The sequence below is a fragment of the Lepidochelys kempii genome, chromosome 8, assembly GCF_965140285.1.
Source record: "Lepidochelys kempii isolate rLepKem1 chromosome 8, rLepKem1.hap1, whole genome shotgun sequence".
In the NCBI taxonomy this organism is placed as follows: Eukaryota; Metazoa; Chordata; order Testudines; family Cheloniidae; genus Lepidochelys; species Lepidochelys kempii.
Window position 1 is genome coordinate 24,992,141 of NC_136387.1, and position 19,555 is coordinate 25,011,695.

Here is a 19,555-nt window from a genome sequence, read left to right on the forward strand (position 1 = left end):
CAGTGGTAACTCTTTTGGTCCAAATGTCAAAAATAAATCAAGGCCAGATTTTCAAGTGTTTAGCACCCACCCTCAGGCCAGGTTTACAGAGAAGTGAGCTGTAGCTCACGAAAGCTCATGCTCAAATAAATTGGTTAGTCTCTAAGGTGCCACAAGTACTCCTTTTCTTTTAGCTTTCATTTAGGCATCTAAATAGGGGCCAGTTTTTCAAAAGTGCTGAGGACCCAATGTGACATGTCTGGCCAGATTTGCAAAAGAACTCCACACTTTACATGCTGAGCTGTTTTGAAAATCTGTCCATATTATTTTTATTCTAGCTGCTGTAACTGCAGATGTTAGTCATATACAAGTGCATTTGTTTTAAATTTGCTAAGCTATTTGCTTCATTATTTAATTTATCGCTGTGGGTCCCAGAAGTTAACGAGAAAAGAAATACTCTAACCAATCTGAACAGCTCAGAGGTGAAACACAGAGCTCTCATCCTACATTGAAGCTTAGTGGGAAGGGGGAAGGCAGAGCAAGCAGAAGGTTCTTTAATTTGCAGATTATTTACACAGAATCATTCTTTTAGAGTGGTTACAATCTATTACATCAATGCCACTGCCACACATGCACATTAATCCTGCACATGAAAAATCCTCCTGTTTTTGCTGGAAAGTGCTTGCTAATGCCAGCTCAGTTGCTTTGCTGTTTTTCAAAATAAAAGAGTTAGTTTGTTTTTAATTAATTAATTTAATTTAATTAATAAAAATAAATTAATTTTAATTAATTTAATTAATTGAGGAAAAAGTACTCACAGAATTGCATTTGAAAATAGTTTGGACTATACAAAGCCACCCACCGTCAAGATTTCTTCAAACTTTTAGTGTTCAAATATGGACTATTTAAAACACACACATGCACAATCCACAATGAGAACCCCCACACATGCCAACATTCTCAGGCCACAGTGAATTCTTATGGTTGCGTTTTGTTCCCATAGATTCAAAGTGGAGAAGGGAGAGTTCCACTAATGAAACTGATGGACATTTTAGCTACAGTCTGGCATCATTACAGTGGTCCCTCCTATAATTAGACACTAAATGGCATTGGAACACCATCTGTGAAATGAAATGAGATGTCAAAATCCAAGATGAAATGAGCGGCCAAGGACTGAACAAACTCCATGAATTCTCAGACTGGTAGCCAGTAGTACAGTTATCTCATTTCTTTGGATAGCCATATGATTCTTCTCATTTTGCAGTAGTTTCATATGCTGGGGTTGTCATTACACACACAATCACAAACCAGTTTTTTTCCCCATGATCAGAATGTGTTTGTTGTCAGACACACACACACAGAATTTGTTTTAAAACAACCCCCCCCCCACCTATCTCTCTCTTCATGTTGTAGAAGGTAATTAGGATTCATTCATCTTTTGGAATGTAAATTGAAAACCAGGCTTGTGGATAGCTGAATCCCAGAGATAATCTTCTATAAATGGACTATACTGCAAACCTTAATGTTGTTTTACTTCATTACATAATCAAACTATAATCATGGCTTTGAAATGGACAGGGATGGAACTCACTCAGTACAGATGCCATGCAGCATCAATGATAATCACGTGTTGCCTTGTCCCTTACATAACAGACAGACACACCAAATACTGAACATTCGGTTGTAGGATTTCAGAGGTTCTGAGGGATTTTATTTTGTTTTAAGCAACTATCTTCAGTGCTGCAGCAGATTTCCACTCCCCAAGATATTAATGTTCTCCAAAAACAGAAATCTGTTTGGTCTTTTATTGAAGCTTGGCAGCAGTACAACTGTAAGGAAAGGGAATGTTATTTTTTTTTCAGCAGATGAATGTTTTAATTCTTTTTTAAGCTGTTTAGTTCTTATGTGGTTGAAAAATGAATGAATGAACAAATACAGTGAAGCCTGGAACTAGTAAGTAAAATAGTCATTTTTGACTGAGGGGCAGAATTAAAATTATTGTGAGGGACAGAAACAAAAGTAAGGGTAGGATGGGGCTATAAGGTTGACTGTAGGGCCTGCCACTTGGTGGTGGGGTGCAGATGGAACAGCTGGTGGGTTCTTTTTCCTGGGCTCTTTAAATCCTGGCAGTGGCCCTGGTTAAATGCATTATATATCACCTTCACTGTAGCTTCATTGTCCCATCCATCCATCCATCCATCCATCCATCCATCCATCCATCCATCCATCAAATGCTTTGGCAGAAATGAAAAAAGTTATGGTGAAAAATGCAAACAAAACCATGCTGCATTAGACAAGATACTATCAATATCTCTTCACATGGTAAATTTGACACTTCACCTCTTCAAAGGTATTAAACTAAGAACTTTATAAAACTTATAAAAATCAGATATGGGTCATTTTGAACAGCTTCTAAACTTTAACGTATTCAGTGGAATCGTCTACATTTTTCACAGATATTAAATCTTCATCCCTTTCGTAAATTGTGTGAGTTTGGAAAATAACTGTTTTATTTTTCTTGCAAAACCACCATGTCTCTTTAACTGCATTTTTCAGTAGTACCTTAACTATGGAGTTCCCACCAGCTTCCCCATAAATATAGCAAACTCCTGCAAAAAAACCATATATAGGTCTTGGGAAATAAGTAGGAGAGACTCTGGTTTTCAATTTTTTTTTTAAAATGTAATAATTAAAGATGAAGTGAAGAAACATCAGGGCAGATGCATCAGATCTTACCAGATTTATGTCATTAGTAATAATGGGTTAGACTGGCACTTTGCAATCTAGCCCGTAACAAGGGGCAGCACATTGTTGCATTGACCCTGGAACAGCTTGGGAGAGAGTGGATATTATGATTTAAGGAGGCACAGCTTCCCTCCCAGTCTTCTTAGTGCTCTAGAGAAGGTACAAACTGCACTGAACCTGCATCTAGCACAGCAGACAGTCCCCCATGCACCAGTGGAGTTATGCTTCAAGGTCTGTTGGGATGGTGGAATCAAGGCTGCACCCCCACCCCATCTGCTCCTGTGAGAAGGGAAATTGTAGCAGCTGTGATGATCCTTCTACTCCCCAATGAGTTGGAAGTGGCAGTCTGGCATACTGACTCCATAGAGTAAGGGGGGAATTTGCATTCCCTCAACAATCTTTCCCAATAATTGTCAGATATAATATTGAATATTTATATCACAATGGCACCAAACTTTTCCAGTCAATACAATGGCACTAATATAAGATTTTCAAGAACCTATGGGAGATTTGCACCAACTCGCATTGGAATTCAATGGGATTTGGGCAGCTAACTCCCTTCAGTGCCTTTGAAAACCCCAGTCTGATAACATAAGGCACTGCACCAACACTGAGAAAAATGGAGGATCCATGTCCCAAAGAGTTTACACTCTAATTTCTCCACCTACTGAAGTCTACGCACATCTTTTACTTACCTTGTAAGCTCCTGGGGGCAGGAGCTCTCTTTTTGTTTGGTGTTTGTACAGCACCTAGCACAATGGACTCCACAACTGGGGCTTCACAGCCTTTTAAATTGTGTTCCAAGCTCACCCTTAAGGGAACTTTGTAGTCACTTAACACTTTTTTCTTTACCTTGGCTAAAAGTTTTATTCAGAGTGACGTCCAGGATTGCTTTGATTAAGGGAGTATAACTATCACTTCTAACTGAAAAGGCTATATTCGTGAAAGCCAACCCTTCAGATAGTGATGGTATTTTCATATAATATATCCTAAAAATAACAAAATATGCCTTTTCCATTAAACCCTAGTATTTTGCCTAATCAGTTAATTCTTTAAACCCTGTATGAAATGGAATCTTTGTATGCTGGAGGTAGACTTTTTTGGTAGTGGTAACAATAAAAGAGACAGATCAAAAATGTATCTATTAAGATCATAAGAATGGCCATACTGGGTCAGATCAATTGTCCATCTAGCCCATAATCCTGTCTTCTGACAGTGGCCAATGCCAGATGCTTCAGAGAGAATGAACAGAACAGGGCAATTTTGAGTGATCAGTTCCCTGCTTCTGGCAGTTGGAAGTTTAGGGACAACTGGAGTATGGGATTATGTCCCTGCTCATCTTGGCGAATAACTATTGATGGACCTATTGCCCATTAACTTAGTTATTTATGGGGAAAATGAAGGTAAGGTCTGCCACCACAGGACAATATTCCCATTTACAATTTACATGGAGTTTATATTCAATTACCGATATTATGATAGGTTTCAGAGTAGCAGCCATGTTAGTCTGTATTGGCAAAAAGAAACGGAGTACTTGTGGCACCTTAGAGACTAACAAATTTATTTGAGCATCATTACTTTAGTAACATTTCTATCACATAGGATTTGGGCTGTCTTAGAGCTGTAGTACATTCTTTTGGAGTAGCATCCATGTCAATATACTTACAGAATGTGTCATACCATTGCTGTGTTTATGCAAATCATTTTAAGGAGTAGTCACTGATAACTTTAAGATTCCGTTTTCCATTGACAGATTTATGGTCTTTGCCTGTTTCCTTTCTGAGGTGACAGTGCCCTCCTGTGGTCAAAAACATGTATTCTTGCAGAAATATTTCCTAGTGATTAACTTTTAGCATTTATAGCCCATACTAATTGAAAAAAACCGGATTCTCCACACATTCTAAATCATTCATTTTTTGTTCCTATTAATTTGAAATAAAATGTTATTCCTAACTATGTCTCCATGTTTCCATAACAAACATACATTTAAAATGTTTAAATCATGTTTATTTTTTCCTTTGGTTTCAGTTTCAAATAAAAGGAGTGTGGGGAGAGAAACATTAGAAATCTGGATAGCTGGAATATCTGCAAGTTGCGCAATTATTTTTCATATCATACACCTGTGCTCAGACAGAATCTTCCAGGTGTATTTTAGAAATCTAAAAATAAAGCCAAACATACGCTGGATGGAAAATGAGACAATTGTGAAAGAGGAGTTTGCAGGTAGCATTTGAAGAATTTCTTCTGAAATGGGGATACAGTGTATAGCTAACAGTGATGAAGGCTAATTAATGGCCCTTCTAGTGTCACAATAATATGGTACTCTGAAAGAAGCTGCATAAAAAGAATATTTTATTGTTACCTCTGACTACACTTTCAGCACAGGTATGTAATTAGTCTGCACTTTGGATCTAGGGTTGAACAAAAGGCAAGCATAATTTTATTGACCAAAATATGAGAGCTACTTATTAAAATAATTGAAGTGAATTAGCATTTGGTATGTTTATAAGATATGTTGTCGAGTGTTCATACGTGGGTGCAAATATGATTGTGTTAGCAATATCCCAAATGACTGCATCCTGGCTTTTAACAACTACCAATAAATATCACTCAAGAAGCTGCTTATAAATATAAGTGGACAGTTGAAGTGAACATTCTTGAAGTGAACAGTTATTTTCTTTTTCATGCTATGGGACCAATTATCCCAGAGTTTTCACTGAGAAATATTTTAGTTGCAATGTATATGTTTGCACAGTTTGGGCTCTCTTTATCAGTATGTACAATTTCACTCCTTGTTCAAGATAAAATAGGCAAATATATATTTAATTTACGGAATTATATATGGAGTAGAATACTGGGCTGGGAGTCAGGTGGCACTTTGGATGAAGTGTTGACGTTATTTTTTGTTGCGAAGATACCTTGCATTGTCCTCCTCTCACACTTTTACACATGTGGAAATAAAGAATAACTCCAGAGCAGTCAATAGAGTGATATATTAGTGTGAAAATGGTATGAGAGGAGAATCAAGCCTGTCATCTCAAACCGAGGGCTTTAGCAGTGTGGGCTCACAGTGGCTGCTATTAAAAAGTGATCCTTGATACTACTAATATCTTTACAGTGTAAAGAACACTTTGTTGTCTATATGTCACAAAGCTTGGTCCTATATAAATATACAGCAGAGGGTCTCCCTAACTAGCTACTTATGTAAACCATCACCACCCACTGTAGTGTGTGATCATTAATGGATTTCATCCTCATAGCACCACTGTGAAGTAGAGAAGTATTATCCTCATTTTACAAATAGACAACAGAGGCAAGATAGATTAGAATAAATGGGTTTCACTTAATGGGGTGGAATCCTGGCCCTATTGAAGCCAATGGAAAATCTTGACTTCAACAGGGCCAGCATTTTCTACAAGAAATCTGTAACTGAGCTGGAAATTGAACCCAGCTTTCCTGAATGCCAAGCTAGTGCCCTGGGTGGTAGAAAGTCCTTCATCATCAACTCCCCACAAACACCTCAAAGCAGCTGCATGGATATAAACACTCTTTACCTTTGGAGCTGTAGTCTGGCAGCCCTTCTTCAGGTAGAATTCTCATTGACTTTAGCTCACATTTTACTTTTATGAGTGCAGCTGCTTCGGCCCTTAAGGATTTTTTTCCCCCAACCTCACCCAGAATTTGGCAGTGAGACCTGGGAACTATGCAGATGTTGCCACAAGCTGATGCATTCAGGGACCCTAATCAAGATCCTTAGTGCAGGAAAGAGAAAAAGCTGTTTGTGAAGGGAGAACAAAATCTAAAAACTTAGATCAGTGTCTGATTCAAGGGAACATGTTGACTGAAATGTGTCATTTACCAACATTTCCAGTTCAGGAATCCAGCAGCAGAAAAAGCACCAAAAACTCTTGATAAATTAAATACAAAACATTAGCCCCTGGAGAGTCCCCAGTGTGTATAGCAAGTGCCAGATGAAGGTGAACTCACGTTTCCCTAGAAATAAATTGTTCATGGAAAGGAGCTGTTGACATCAGAGTGATGTTTGAATGGTGCTCAGTGGGTTAAGACTTATACTAGTTTATTAACTTCTTGAGTTTCCTTATATACTTTTTGTGGGGGTGGGAGAGGAGGATGGAGGGATGACATAATTTTATTTTTTTTTATTAAAGAAATAAGAAAATGTGTCCATTAAATGCACTATTATAAAATAATAATAAAGTAATAATTGATATTTGCCTTAAGGAGCAAACAAAGCCCTATCCTTCTAGCTCCCAGATAGTAGTACCACAATAGAAGACTGGATGTGGATGGCTGTATAGGGGGGTTCTCACCACACAGCGTAGGACCTGGGCAATCTGGGGAAATATAGGTAACCGTATATTCTCCTGTCATTCCTCCCTCCCGCACCCAGTAAGTTGGGGTAAGGGGAGGGAGTCGGGGGCATGTTGCATAAAGTCCTATTGAATATGCTTTGCACAGGGACTTCACAGCAGTTCTGCTACCTGGGTAGGTGAAGTTAATGTGCCCATCTTGTCAGGATGGATTTTGAGGTCTAGATTTTGTCCTAGAAGGTCTACAAAAAAAAGGTGTTTGCATGAGTTAGCCATGCCATTTCCTATTCTTAAGAGTAAAAAGTGCTTGGAGCTGAGAATGCTGCAGCTTCTGGAGCTCTGGGCCAAAAGAGATCAATCCTAAACTAGGATAAAATGTGGGGTTAATAATTAGTGACATACCAGTCCATCCATTCCAACATACTGGCTCAAGACCAGCAATTTCAAAGAAAGAAACAAGAAACCATGCGGTGGACTGCTGTACTTTTATATAATATAAATACAATTTTCAACATTCATAGGATCTATGATCTATGTATATCCTTGGATATGTATCTTTGGACTCTAATATTCTGATGCGTTATCTAGGCACATGGAAAACTGGTTTTCCGTTAGTTCTATCATGAACCCGTGTTGTGTTTATGTTCCTTGTCAGACTTTTTGGTCTTTGTTTTACCTCTCATTCCTCTTCTGATTTTAGCCTCATTTTAAAATTCAAATTGACAAAAATAACCACCTTTCACAAAGTGGCCATTAGACTCACAGGAGATAAGAATAATTAATATTACATTTGTATGGGTTTTGATTGTATAGCTCTCTTTAACCATGTGTGTTTTAAATATTTAACTTTAGCCTGTCCATGAAATGATACGAGAATTAGGGCAAAGTAATAAAACAGATCCTTAGCATTTAGCCATGACTCGTCAGTATATACCAGATATATATTATATTAGTCTGTGAGTATTCTAATGGTAGTAAGGAGGTTTCTGTTGCTTTAGTTGATAAAGTCTATAATAACAGTTATAGTCAATCTGGTTAGTATGGGCAGTGAGGAATGACTAGGATGGTGACATTTCTATTGCAAAAAACACTGCTCCTGGAAAGGTTACCTCTAAACTCTTTCATGTTTAGAGTTTATTAGGGATTATTCTAGTGAAGATTAAGAACAGGTTTTTAATTTTAATATGTTTGTAAATTTAGTATTCAAAATGAACAACAAACTATGCTCACTTGAGCAAGAGTAAGTTTTGGTTGACCTACCCTCCTACAGCTCTGCAAATGTACCTCAATATAGATTAACAATCCTCCCTGCTATTCTAGTCCTGGGCTTCTCTTTACATAGATTCCACAAATTGGAATGGAGCCTTTGTTGGGCCCCGGGCCATCTTCTTCCGCCAAATTTTTTGCACTAGTATAGGTGTGAAAAGCACTCTAAAACACAATTGAGAGCACAAACACTTGGCTCATTGGAATACAGTGATTGGAGACATGCTGGACCACTAGTGAGACAGGTGCTAGGATACATGAAGCACTATGCTAGGGATTTGCAGATTGGTCTATAAATCCAGCTGAAAGGAGAGTAGGTTGAGGGGAATAAAATGGTAGGGGAGGGAGCACCTTGTACTGTGTAGATAGTTGTTCCTCTTGAAGGTTGGAGTTCATCATACACGTGGGGTCATGGGGGATGTTTCCTTCCATACCCCAAAAGCGAACAGGGTTCAGTTAATAAAGAACAGCAGGAAACCAAACTCACAGCTCTACAGAATGTGTGTGTGTACCTGTTTCTAGAACACCTATCCAAACATGCTGAACACAATTCACTATGTATATACCTAGGTAACAGATGGTAAATCTAAAGGGTTTTTAAATGCTATTCTATGTATATCTTTGTTTTACAGGGGACTACGTAGTCATGTCAGTTTACTTTGACCTGAGCAGAAGAATGGGTTATTTCACTATTCAGACCTATATCCCCTGCACACTCATTGTAGTGCTCTCCTGGGTCTCCTTCTGGATTAACAAGGATGCAGTTCCAGCCAGAACATCTCTGGGTGAGTTGCTGTGTCTTCCAGCATGTATGATATGATTTATGTATCTAGCAGAGCTCCAGTATAGGGGAGCATCTGGCTGCAAGTCTAGTATAGTTCTCTGTGCATCACATGTGAAAGAATTGCATTTGTCACTTAGGGCTTGTCTATACTACCCGCTGGATTTGCGGGCAGCGATCGATCCAGCAGGGGTTGATTTATCGCGTCTAGTCTAGACACGATAAATCGACCGCCGAGTGCTCTCCTGTCAACTCTGGTACTCCACTGGCGCGAGAGGCACAGGCGGAGTCGATGGGAGAGCATCAGCAGTCGACTCACCACAGTGAAGACACCGCAGTGAGTAGATCGAAGTACGTCGACTTCAGCTATGTTATTCATGTAGCTGAAGTTGCGTAACTTAGATCAATTTCCCCCCTCCCCAGTGTAGACCAGGCCTTAGATGGCAACTGGAATGTATGTCTCTTGTCAAGATATAATGTGAGTCAAGCAACATTTGCATCTCTTCCCCTTTCCCCTTTTACTATATTGGGTCCTGCAAAGGGACTGCATACTTCAAATAATTGCAGTGGAAGCCTGCACAGCAGTGAGTTTCAAGAGCACCTGGATTCCATTTTATACTCAAGATCTTGCATATTTTGAAGAGCTAGTTGAAAATTCATCCTTTTTTTGCCATAACAATGTTGGGGAACATTTTTCTGATATTTGAGCAGCTTGGCTTTTACACAAAAACATCCAATGCTGTCAATATAGTCAATGCCAAGGAAGAGTTAATCTGGCCAGTTATCCATGTAATACCATGAACAAAGGTGAACAAAGGTACATGCATGGCAGAGGTGTATGTATCATGTGTGAAGACCTGAGCTTTCTCTGCTTAGGTGTCTCATCAGGGTGCTGCGAGATCTCCCCTGTCACATCTGTACTGGCCATTGTAGTGCATGTGTATTCATGAAGAAAATGGATATTTACCCTCCTTTCCCTGCTTAATAAAATGGTAGCAGAAACAATAGATTATTGCAAAAAGATGTGACGTTCCCTCTAGAAAAATGGATTCCATCCTTTTTCTTTTGATAACTGCACAATAGCCTAACCCCCAGTTTCCTTGTATGAACATCTGGTTCAGTAAAGGCCATACATGCATGAGAGAAATTTATTGCCCTAAAGGATAAACCTATTTTTATTATCTTGCTATCTGGACATTCTTTCTTTTTACCAAATATCATATGTATGTCTCAAAAGCACCAAAAATCAGCTGTTCTTTTACCTGTATTAAGAAGTTGATGTTAGTTATAAGGTTTGTTTTTGTCTGTATCTAAAGAGTTATTGTTCACCATGTTTTGGTATCTCAGTTGTTTATATTTTAATTCCATACTTACTTCTGTATGATTATGTGTTTTAATACCTGGCTGTTTGCTTATGTGACTTCTCCTGGCCCCCCTGCTCCCACAAAAAATATTCAGCTGTTGTCAATGTTATTGTCTCTGAACATCACCCATGTTCAGACAGCCCTCAGCAGAACGCACACACAAGGCCTATACATCATATAAGACCTATTTTAAGGTCTTAAATTAGACTTTAAGGCTGTGATCCTGCAATTTACAATGCACAGCCAGCCTGCTCCATTGATTTCAGCAGGGTTCGGTGTACTTCCAGCAGCCTGTCTATGCTTTGTAAGTTTCCCTCAGGGATGAACTTCATCCCTGGGGTTTATTTCACCTACAGAATGAGACATATCACCTTTGAAGGCAGGCATGTGAATATGTGCATTTCTGAAATGTACCTGGAATATTTCATGGCAGTTTTTATCACATGATTTTACATTAGTGATGGGCAAACTTCTAAAGCCCCAAGTTTGGGTTTCTTTCAAGTAAACCCCCCAAAAATTCAGACCAGCCTTCTAAGAATCTCCAAACCTTTGGGTCTGGCAAAAGTAAGAGGGAAACTTCACAGGAACAGAGTCCTCTCAACTATAAATCAAATGAATTTTAAGTTGTCATCAGAGTTCTTATCATATGTTGTCCCAAAAGTCTCTCATGCAATTAGTTACAATTAGCAATTTCTACATGAATTGGCCTATTAATAAGCTAAGAGATGGATAAATATAACTTGTTTCTAAGAAGCAGTTGATGGCACTAAAAATGCAAGGTAAAATTATGTGGTTAGATGATAAAATTGTGGCCACCTACTTTTCACTTTCAGAGACCTGGATTTGAGTCCTGATAAGTGAAAATGAATTTAGATTTGCCAACCTAATTTTCAGTTCTGCACAAAAACACAATACAGGTTAGCCAAACACGACTGTAAAGTTCTTTCCAATGGAGACTCAGAACTGGATTATCAAGGATTTGCAGGACAGAAGGTTTTAAAATAATGTTGTATGTGTGCACAATCAGTAAATGAATTCAATTATTTTTGAGATGTACAACATGGATCAGATTCTCTATTGAGAACTGGCCTGTTTACACTATTCAGGAGGCTTAAAGGGACCAGAAATTGACCATGAATGGGCAGCAGAGAATTCCCCTGTTAAAAGGAAACTCCCTGTTGCAAATGTGCTGGATCTTGGCTTTGTGCCAGTCATTCCCTACCAAAGGGTGTGATGGGGTTCAAGGGTGGGAGTGGGACAATCCAGACCAGTGAGGGATTGTATCACCACTTGCCCTGCAACCCTGGGTGCTTTACAATGCTTTGCTGCTGGAGCTCCCAGCTTGGGATTTGCTTAGCCAACCTACAAACATGCAGATCACATCCTGAGTGTCCATATGCTAGACAGGCCTGGTTCAGCAGCTCTGACTACAGCAGCCTGTCTACAGCCCCAATCTGGCTTCCACCCACTTTGGTTACAACCAGAAAGGTGACCCCAACACACTCCCAGTCCTAAATGTTCACAGAACTGTGTTTTCTGAAATGTCCAGCATCCTCTGGGACAGTTTAGAGAAATAATAGGGTTCATTTCTTTCCTCTAAAGACCCAAAAGCACATCACAATTTATTAATTTACCTGGAATAAGTACACCCTTCCAATTAAACACAGCACAGAGTTATGTTTTGTTTTGTTTTTACAAAACAAAAAAAATTATTAACAATGGGACATAGATCTGTTTAACAACTCCCCCTGACCTTCCAGGATTACACACTTTAGTCATAATTCTAGCATACATACATCCAGAACTCTTAATACCCCACTGCATACATACATCACAGAAGAACATTAATGATCGGTGTGTTGTTAGTTTTTTAATGATACCTCACAAGACATATTTTGTACAAAGATTATTTCAATCGTGTGAACACAGAGGTTCAGGGTGTGAACACAGAGGTTCTTAATGTCATACAAAGATCAGCAGAGATTCTGTCATTTTGTATGTGGGTTTCAACCGTGGGAAACCATCATTGATGTTCACCTTCAACATTATACAGAAGAAGTCACTTCACATACATACAAGTTCGGTCTCTATTTGGTGATCAGTGTTGGCTTTCAATTCTTGTGTGTGGATGAGCAGTTTTCTGTACTCAAAATATATAGGTATTCATAATGTAAACTCAAAATATAAGAATGTAGGCAGGTGTGAAGGCTCAAGCTGATAATTATTTATTATAATTCGAGGTTTTGTAATTGGGGAAAATGGTAATTTCCCTTATCTCTCCTATTTTTTTTTTATTTTCAATCCATAAAAGCACAAATGGGGATTAAATTGTGGGGTTTGTTTTTCTGTTAAGTCTTTATGAACCTGATCCAAAACCCATCATAGCATATGGGAGTCTGTGCACTGATTTCAGTGGCTCTGAATTAGGCCCTATAGAAATCCTGATTTTGCATCAAAAACTTTAAAATTATAAAATAGTCCCACAGATGGTGGATTAGTTACAATTAAGGTGAATTGTCAGAATTACAGTGGATAGTGAGGTGCAAGTTTCCCCACATATTTGATTGTGGTCAGTTGGTCATTGCTATGAAGAACAGATGCAAACCCCAATGAGAAGAGTGGGAGTTTTGGATTGCATCCTTAATCCCTCATTTAATGAACATCAAACTCATTCATATAAGATATTCATCTTAAATAGAGGTCTTGGCTTTTTGTTGACATTTAAGATTCTAGCCCCCCTTTTTTTCCACTTTTTTTTTCATAATACTTTCTTGAGAAATTTTAGGCATTTCCACTTCTTGTAATAGCTTCTAATACTTTTCTTTGGGTATTTCAGCACTGCCCAGAAACTGAAAATGAAGGAAACTTATTTCAACATAAAGAACCTTCAAAAAGTTCAGTTCTAAGGATGGACAAAGTTGTTGAGGATGATCTTTTTTTCCCCCAGTTGAGTTTGGCTACCTCTGCTAAAAAGTTATATTTTTTCCTAATATTCTTCAGGTGCTACAGCATGGGAGTCCCTTTGTAGGAAACAATGCATTGTAATTCGTATTTCCTGTGACTGCCTGGAGTCTCTCACTGAATACACAAGTCCCTCCTGCTTAGCACGCTGCTTTTTAACACTAAAAAGAAAAGGAGTACTTGTGGCACCTTAGAGACTAACCAATTTATTTGAGCATGAGCTTTCGTGAGCTACAGCTCACTTCATCGGATGCATACCGTGGAAACTGCAGCAGACTTTATATACACACAGAGAATATGAAACATAGTATTGTTTCATATTCTCTGTGTGTATATAAAGTCTGCTGCAGTTTCCACGGTATGCATCCGATGAAGTGAGCTGTGTTTCATATTCTCTGTGTGTATATAAAGTCTGCTGCAGTTTCCACGGTATGCATCCGATGAAGTGAGCTGTAGCTCACGAAAGCTCATGCTCAAATAAATTTATTGTTTCATATTCTCTGTGTGTATATAAAGTCTGCTGCAGTTTCCACGGTATGCATCCGATGAAGTGAGCTGTAGCTCACGAAAGCTCATGCTCAAATAAATTGGTTAGTGGTATTGTTTCATATTCTCTGTGTGTATATAAAGTCTGCTGCAGTTTCCACGGCATGCATCCGATGAAGTGAGCTGTAGCTCACGAAAGCTCATGCTCAAATAAATTGGTTAGTCTCTAAGGTGCCACAAGTACTCCTTTTCTTTTTGCGAATACAGACTAACACGGCTGTTACTCTGAAACCTTTTTAACACTCTCACTATATGCCAGGACTCCAGGGCATCCTTCAAAGCCAGTCAGCATGTGGCAAGTGACAGAATTACTTTGTCACCTTAAGTAGTAACATTTTTTTGGTTCAATTCTGTCTCCTTACCAGGTATTACAACTGTTCTGACAATGACCACCCTCAGTACAATTGCTCGTAAATCTCTTCCCAAGGTCTCTTATGTGACAGCAATGGATCTTTTTGTGTCGGTTTGTTTTATTTTTGTTTTTTCTGCACTGGTGGAGTATGGGACCCTGCACTACTTTGTCAGCAACAGAAAACCAAGCAAGGATAAAGACAAAAAGAAGAAAAACCCAGTATGTATTGTTTTACTGTCAAGACTGAAAACTTCCCTATATAAATCTCAGTTATGTTTTCTGAGAGAGCATTTAAATCCTACTTTGTGTTTGTCTTTTTGTTATACTGTGCTATAGCTGTAAACCGTTCATAGACGTAAATGGGAATACAAACTCAGTCAACCATGGGGAATGAATAGTTGATATATTACAGTTGTCTGGGAGCCTAGAGATTGATTTCTTAGTGGCAGGCTCCATCTAACCAAAGTGTTCTGTAAGTTACAACTATTACCAAAACCATGCCTTCATGTTATGGTAAATAGAGTCACTGATATGAGTATCAATTTCTCTGTCTTAGCTCTGCCAGTATCTTGTGACCTTATACAGTGACTTCCTATTTGTATGCTGAAATGGTTATCTTTTCTTTACTGCACAAGGCAGATTTAAAAATTAAGCTATTCTGTTTTTTATTGCTGTCCCTATCTTGTTGCATGATTATCAAAACTTCTTGGTCACAATGGGAATTTTCTCCATTAGATTCATTTATGTAGGGAAAAATACCTGTTTATGTACCATTACTTCATGGGGAATGACAAAGGCAATGTAAAGCATACAGAGCACTTGAGTGTTTAATTTTTATTTTCAAAGCACAAAATGTATTTTTTGCAAATTGCTGTCTCTCTTTCCTTTCTATTCTTTCCTTGTTTTATTTTCCTTACTGTACTCTCTCTCCTGAATCCCTTTTTTATTTCTTACCTCAGAATGTGATTCTATTAACACGTATAGCCTTACCTGCTAGCAGTAACAAGTATATGATAACAGCCTTTATAACAGCTGCGGTGAAGGCCACTGGAAATCCCCTGTTGTCAGTGCAGTATTTGCAGACTATTTGGTTTCAGTGAGGTTGGTACCTTACCCTTCCATGCTGAAGCAAAACTCTGTTCTTCTAGAGCAACAGAATCTAAGTATGTGTGGGAGGGAGGGAACCAAAAGAGACAAAATACAAAAAGAAAGAAAATGCATTTGAAGTTTCTCTTCTGCATTCCCTCTACACACACTCATGGTACGTGGAGTAAACCAATAGAAATTTTCAAATGTACCTAAATCAATTGGACTTGAGCACCTAAATCCTTTAGAAAAAAGAAAAAGAGTACTTGTGGCACCTTAGAGACTAACAAATTTGTTTGAGCATAAGCTTTCGTGAGCTACAGCTCACTTCATCGGAGCTGTAGCTCACGAAAGCTTATGCTCAAATAAATTTGCTAGTCTCTAAGGTGACACAAATACTCCTGTTCTTTTTGCGGATACAGAATAACACGGCTGCTACTCTAAATCCTTTAGGCACTTATGCATAGGAGAGCAAATAAACAGGAGAGCAAATAAAGATTAACATTTTTGTCATTGTAATGCAAGTTTTATCTTATTGTAAATAACTTTGTTACATTAATTAAAAGCTTGTCACTGATCTGCTGATTTACCAAAAAGAACAAAACAAAACATGAATTTGTTTGTCCTGGATAAATAACCAAACAGAAGTCATGTAAACAGTAAGGTTTGTGGGCACTTGGGGACATTTACAACTGTTGTCTTCAGTCCAACAGAAGATTATGTTTTCTTTCCTCAAATCAGAAGTAGGGATGGGCCTGATTCTAAATCAAGGCTCAAAGAAACCCTGAACATTAGGGTGGTGAGTTGAAGGGCCAATTTCCAGTAGCAGAGACTTTGGCCCTGAATGTAAATTCAAACTTTGCAGATAGCCCTTAATTTTAAAATGGAATGACCGAAATGACAGCTCTTAATTCCCCTGAACAATGAAAAGATTGAAACCAGGTTCCCTATTTATGGCTTTGTCCACTTTAATTACATGTCACTGAGATGAGAGAAATATTTTCTTGTCCATAGTATAACAGAGTTTCTTATTTAAAAGGCTGTCCCCCTTTCCTATTTATAATTTACTTCTTTTTTTACCTGCTATATTTTTAAAAAGTATCTTTAATTTATATTATTTTTTCTCTTTCTTCCTCTTCTTTCTTTCTTTCTTTTAAAAATTCTGATTCTCTTTTCTGTCTGCAAAACAAAAGCTTCTTCGGATGTTTTCCTTCAAGGTATAAAGTTTTTGGAATGGAAATTTACTGCATGCGACTGCTGAATTTAACTATTAGAGCTTAAATGAGATTATTTCTTTTTAATTAGACATTTAAGCATTCTACTCAGGACAATATCCTAAATAAGTAGAATGGCTACAGATTTCTAAACAAATTTGTAGAGTTGATTCAGCAGCCCGAACCCTGACTCACTCACGGTTTTGAACTTGAAGTTCAAGAGAGCCCAACATTTTTGGATCGCATGAGTTAAGAGAGCCTAATGTGTTTAAAGCATCTGTATTTCTCTCTTTATCAATTACCCATGGATCCAATACCACCAGCCACACTAAGCACCAGTAATGTACCCTTTTAGAACTCAACTCTGACCCCCTTTAAACTTTGTGGTCTAATTTAAATAAACTAAACCAAAATCTCTTCTAATGATGAGCTATTCAAAATTCACTGTCATCATTAATTACCTGTATGGTGTTCTTATGTCTAATGTCAGAGTTTTGAAAGGGTTTTAAATGCATACATTTTCTAATACTGTCACTGGATCCACATGCTGTTGTTATCCAAAATGGCAAATATAGATAGCTGTATACTACATCTGACTCTGATCTTCATTCAGAAATGCAGAGATTGAGTTCGAGGGGGGAAAAAAAGAAGGATATTTATGCTGAAGCGAATAGAATTGACATATTCTGTAGAAACTGACAGGTCATAATATTCCAGAATCATAAAAAAAATTGGCCAGGTGTCAGCCAAAAGTTTGGGTGGCATGCATTATGCAATGCTATGTTCACCAATTGCTCAAGATAGTTGAAAATGCCTAATTAATTCAACTTATAGCAAATGCACATACATGTACAGCTACTGTATACAGTGTTGGACATGTAGAGGCTTCCAGATGGTGAACAATGGTAGATGCCGAGCTGTATGGATTAATAAAAGCAAACTACTGGAGACTGTTACATAGACTGTTCAAACCCCTTGATTCAGATCAACCAGTTTACATTCTCTTCGCTCTTTTCAGCAAATTACAGTTATTTGCCAATGCTGAAGCATGGACACACTTTTATTAAAGAAAATCCTGCATTTCCAGTTGACTACCGCAATTCCTTTCATGTGCAACATCAATAATTGTCTTCATATATCATGCAAATACTATATAAAAGGCAAAAGCAATCCAAATTGCCATTAACTTGCATTCCTGAATGTTTCCTTTACCCTCTAAATTTTAATTTATTTGGCATAAACCTACCTACTCATATTTATTAATATGTAATGTTAATCTGCATTGCTTATCTCAGAATTTAAGCTATATATATATGAAAATGTTCTTTGAATAGTTTAAAAATAAGGATTTACTATCAGAGCTCCTTATTCTTTAGCAGGTCCCTATTTACCCCTAAGTAGAACCATCCTTTGCATAGACTGACCATTAGTCTAAATCAAGTTTTGTTATGAAGATTGTAACAATCTCTTTCTTCCTGCTCCCATATTTTGTCCCTCATTCATCACAGGCACCTACAATTGATATCCGACCAAGATCAGCTACTATTCAAATGAACAATGCCACACACCTCCAAGAAAGGGATGAAGAGTATGGGTATGAGTGTCTTGATGGCAAGGACTGTGCAAGCTTTTTCTGCTGCTTTGAGGATTGCAGAACAGGGGCGTGGCGGCATGGAAGAATACACATCCGTGTTGCCAAAATGGACTCCTATGCCCGCATCTTCTTTCCAACTGCCTTCTGTTTGTTTAACCTGGTGTACTGGGTATCCTACCTTTACCTTTAAAATCAGAAAGGGAATAGGTGATATGAGCCTTACTCACTGAATTTCTTAGAGAGATGGTTTCCTTTTGAAGTCCACTTAAAGTATTTATGACATGCTTTATAGTGGTCTGAATTCTCTAGTGCCATAACCCAGTAAATATCAATCATATCATATTGTTCGTCTAAAACTATCATATAATTATTGTGATTTAAACAATTCCATTCAATATGTTGAAGTGATTTGAAACAAAAAATAAAGCAGGTAACATGCAGCTCTACCAGCTGGAATAGAAACAAATAGAGCATTATTGGGGAAAGGGGAGGGAAACATGCCAACTTTAATTAATGATTGGATATTGTCATTTCAATCATGAGTGACTGAGGCTAGAATTTCAAAGTAAAGTACTGTACAGTTTGTTAGCATCTACTATAAATATGCTATATCTTTGTCCTCTGTGGGCTTTTCTTTTTCGAAGAGTCATCTTTCACCTTTCATTTCAAATAAATGTTAGTAGGCTAGCAAAGTAACTTTCCCTCTCAAATAAAAATAGACATTTCACTATGCCTTCCCTTTAAGAACACATGTACAATGCTGTAAATATTTCAATACCTTGTAGTACTTAAAGTCTCTAGTGCATGCATCTCTTTTGACCAAAATAAATGAAGCAAAGGTACCATAAATTATTGTCTTTTATTTTGTGTCTCTGGCTGTGCTATTGTAACTGAAATGTGGATAATTTTTTTCCCTGGAAAAATTGCCCCGCTCCCTCATGCATGGAAGATTCAAGCAGACAACAACACTTTCATGTAAGACGTTAGAGAAGCGTTAAGGTTTGAAACAAATAACATGTAGACAGAATAATCTGTATGACCAATATAATACTTAGTATATAAAGTAACTGTATGTGTTTGCTGCTGTTTTAGCTCTCATTTTCCAGTGACAACATTGTTATGTCTCAGCTGAATTTGCAATTATTATACATTGCAAGATCATCTGTGGTCTTTTAATACATACGTTTTAAATGAATCTTTTCCCATATTGAGCCTCTACTTTGATTATTCTTCTCACGGAGGGTGTTTTAGGGAAATAGATTGTAAGCTCCTTGGAGCAGACACCATCTTTTTGTTGTGTGTTTGAACAGCACCTAGCACACTGGGGTCCTGGCCC

The 19,555-nt window shown here is 37.9% G+C and overlaps 1 protein-coding gene across 2 annotated transcripts in view; it reads left to right on the forward strand.

Annotated features, from left to right (window-relative positions):
- The window catches only part of GABRG2 (gamma-aminobutyric acid type A receptor subunit gamma2), a 100,064-nt gene extending 80,831 nt beyond the window's left edge, over positions 1–19,233 (forward strand). The window contains exons 7-10 of one of the 2 annotated variants that reach the window (XM_073355912.2): positions 8,954–9,106; positions 14,339–14,544; positions 16,605–16,628; positions 18,134–19,233. In XM_073355912.2, the coding sequence (XP_073212013.1) occupies positions 8,954–9,106; positions 14,339–14,544; positions 16,605–16,628; positions 18,134–18,409 (659 nt within the window). In that variant the 3' untranslated portion in view covers positions 18,410–19,233. The remainder of the gene's footprint in view (positions 1–8,953; positions 9,107–14,338; positions 14,545–16,604; positions 16,629–18,133) is intronic. The other variant, XM_073355913.2, reaches the window with a different exon arrangement.
- Positions 19,234–19,555: the final 322 nt, after the last annotated feature.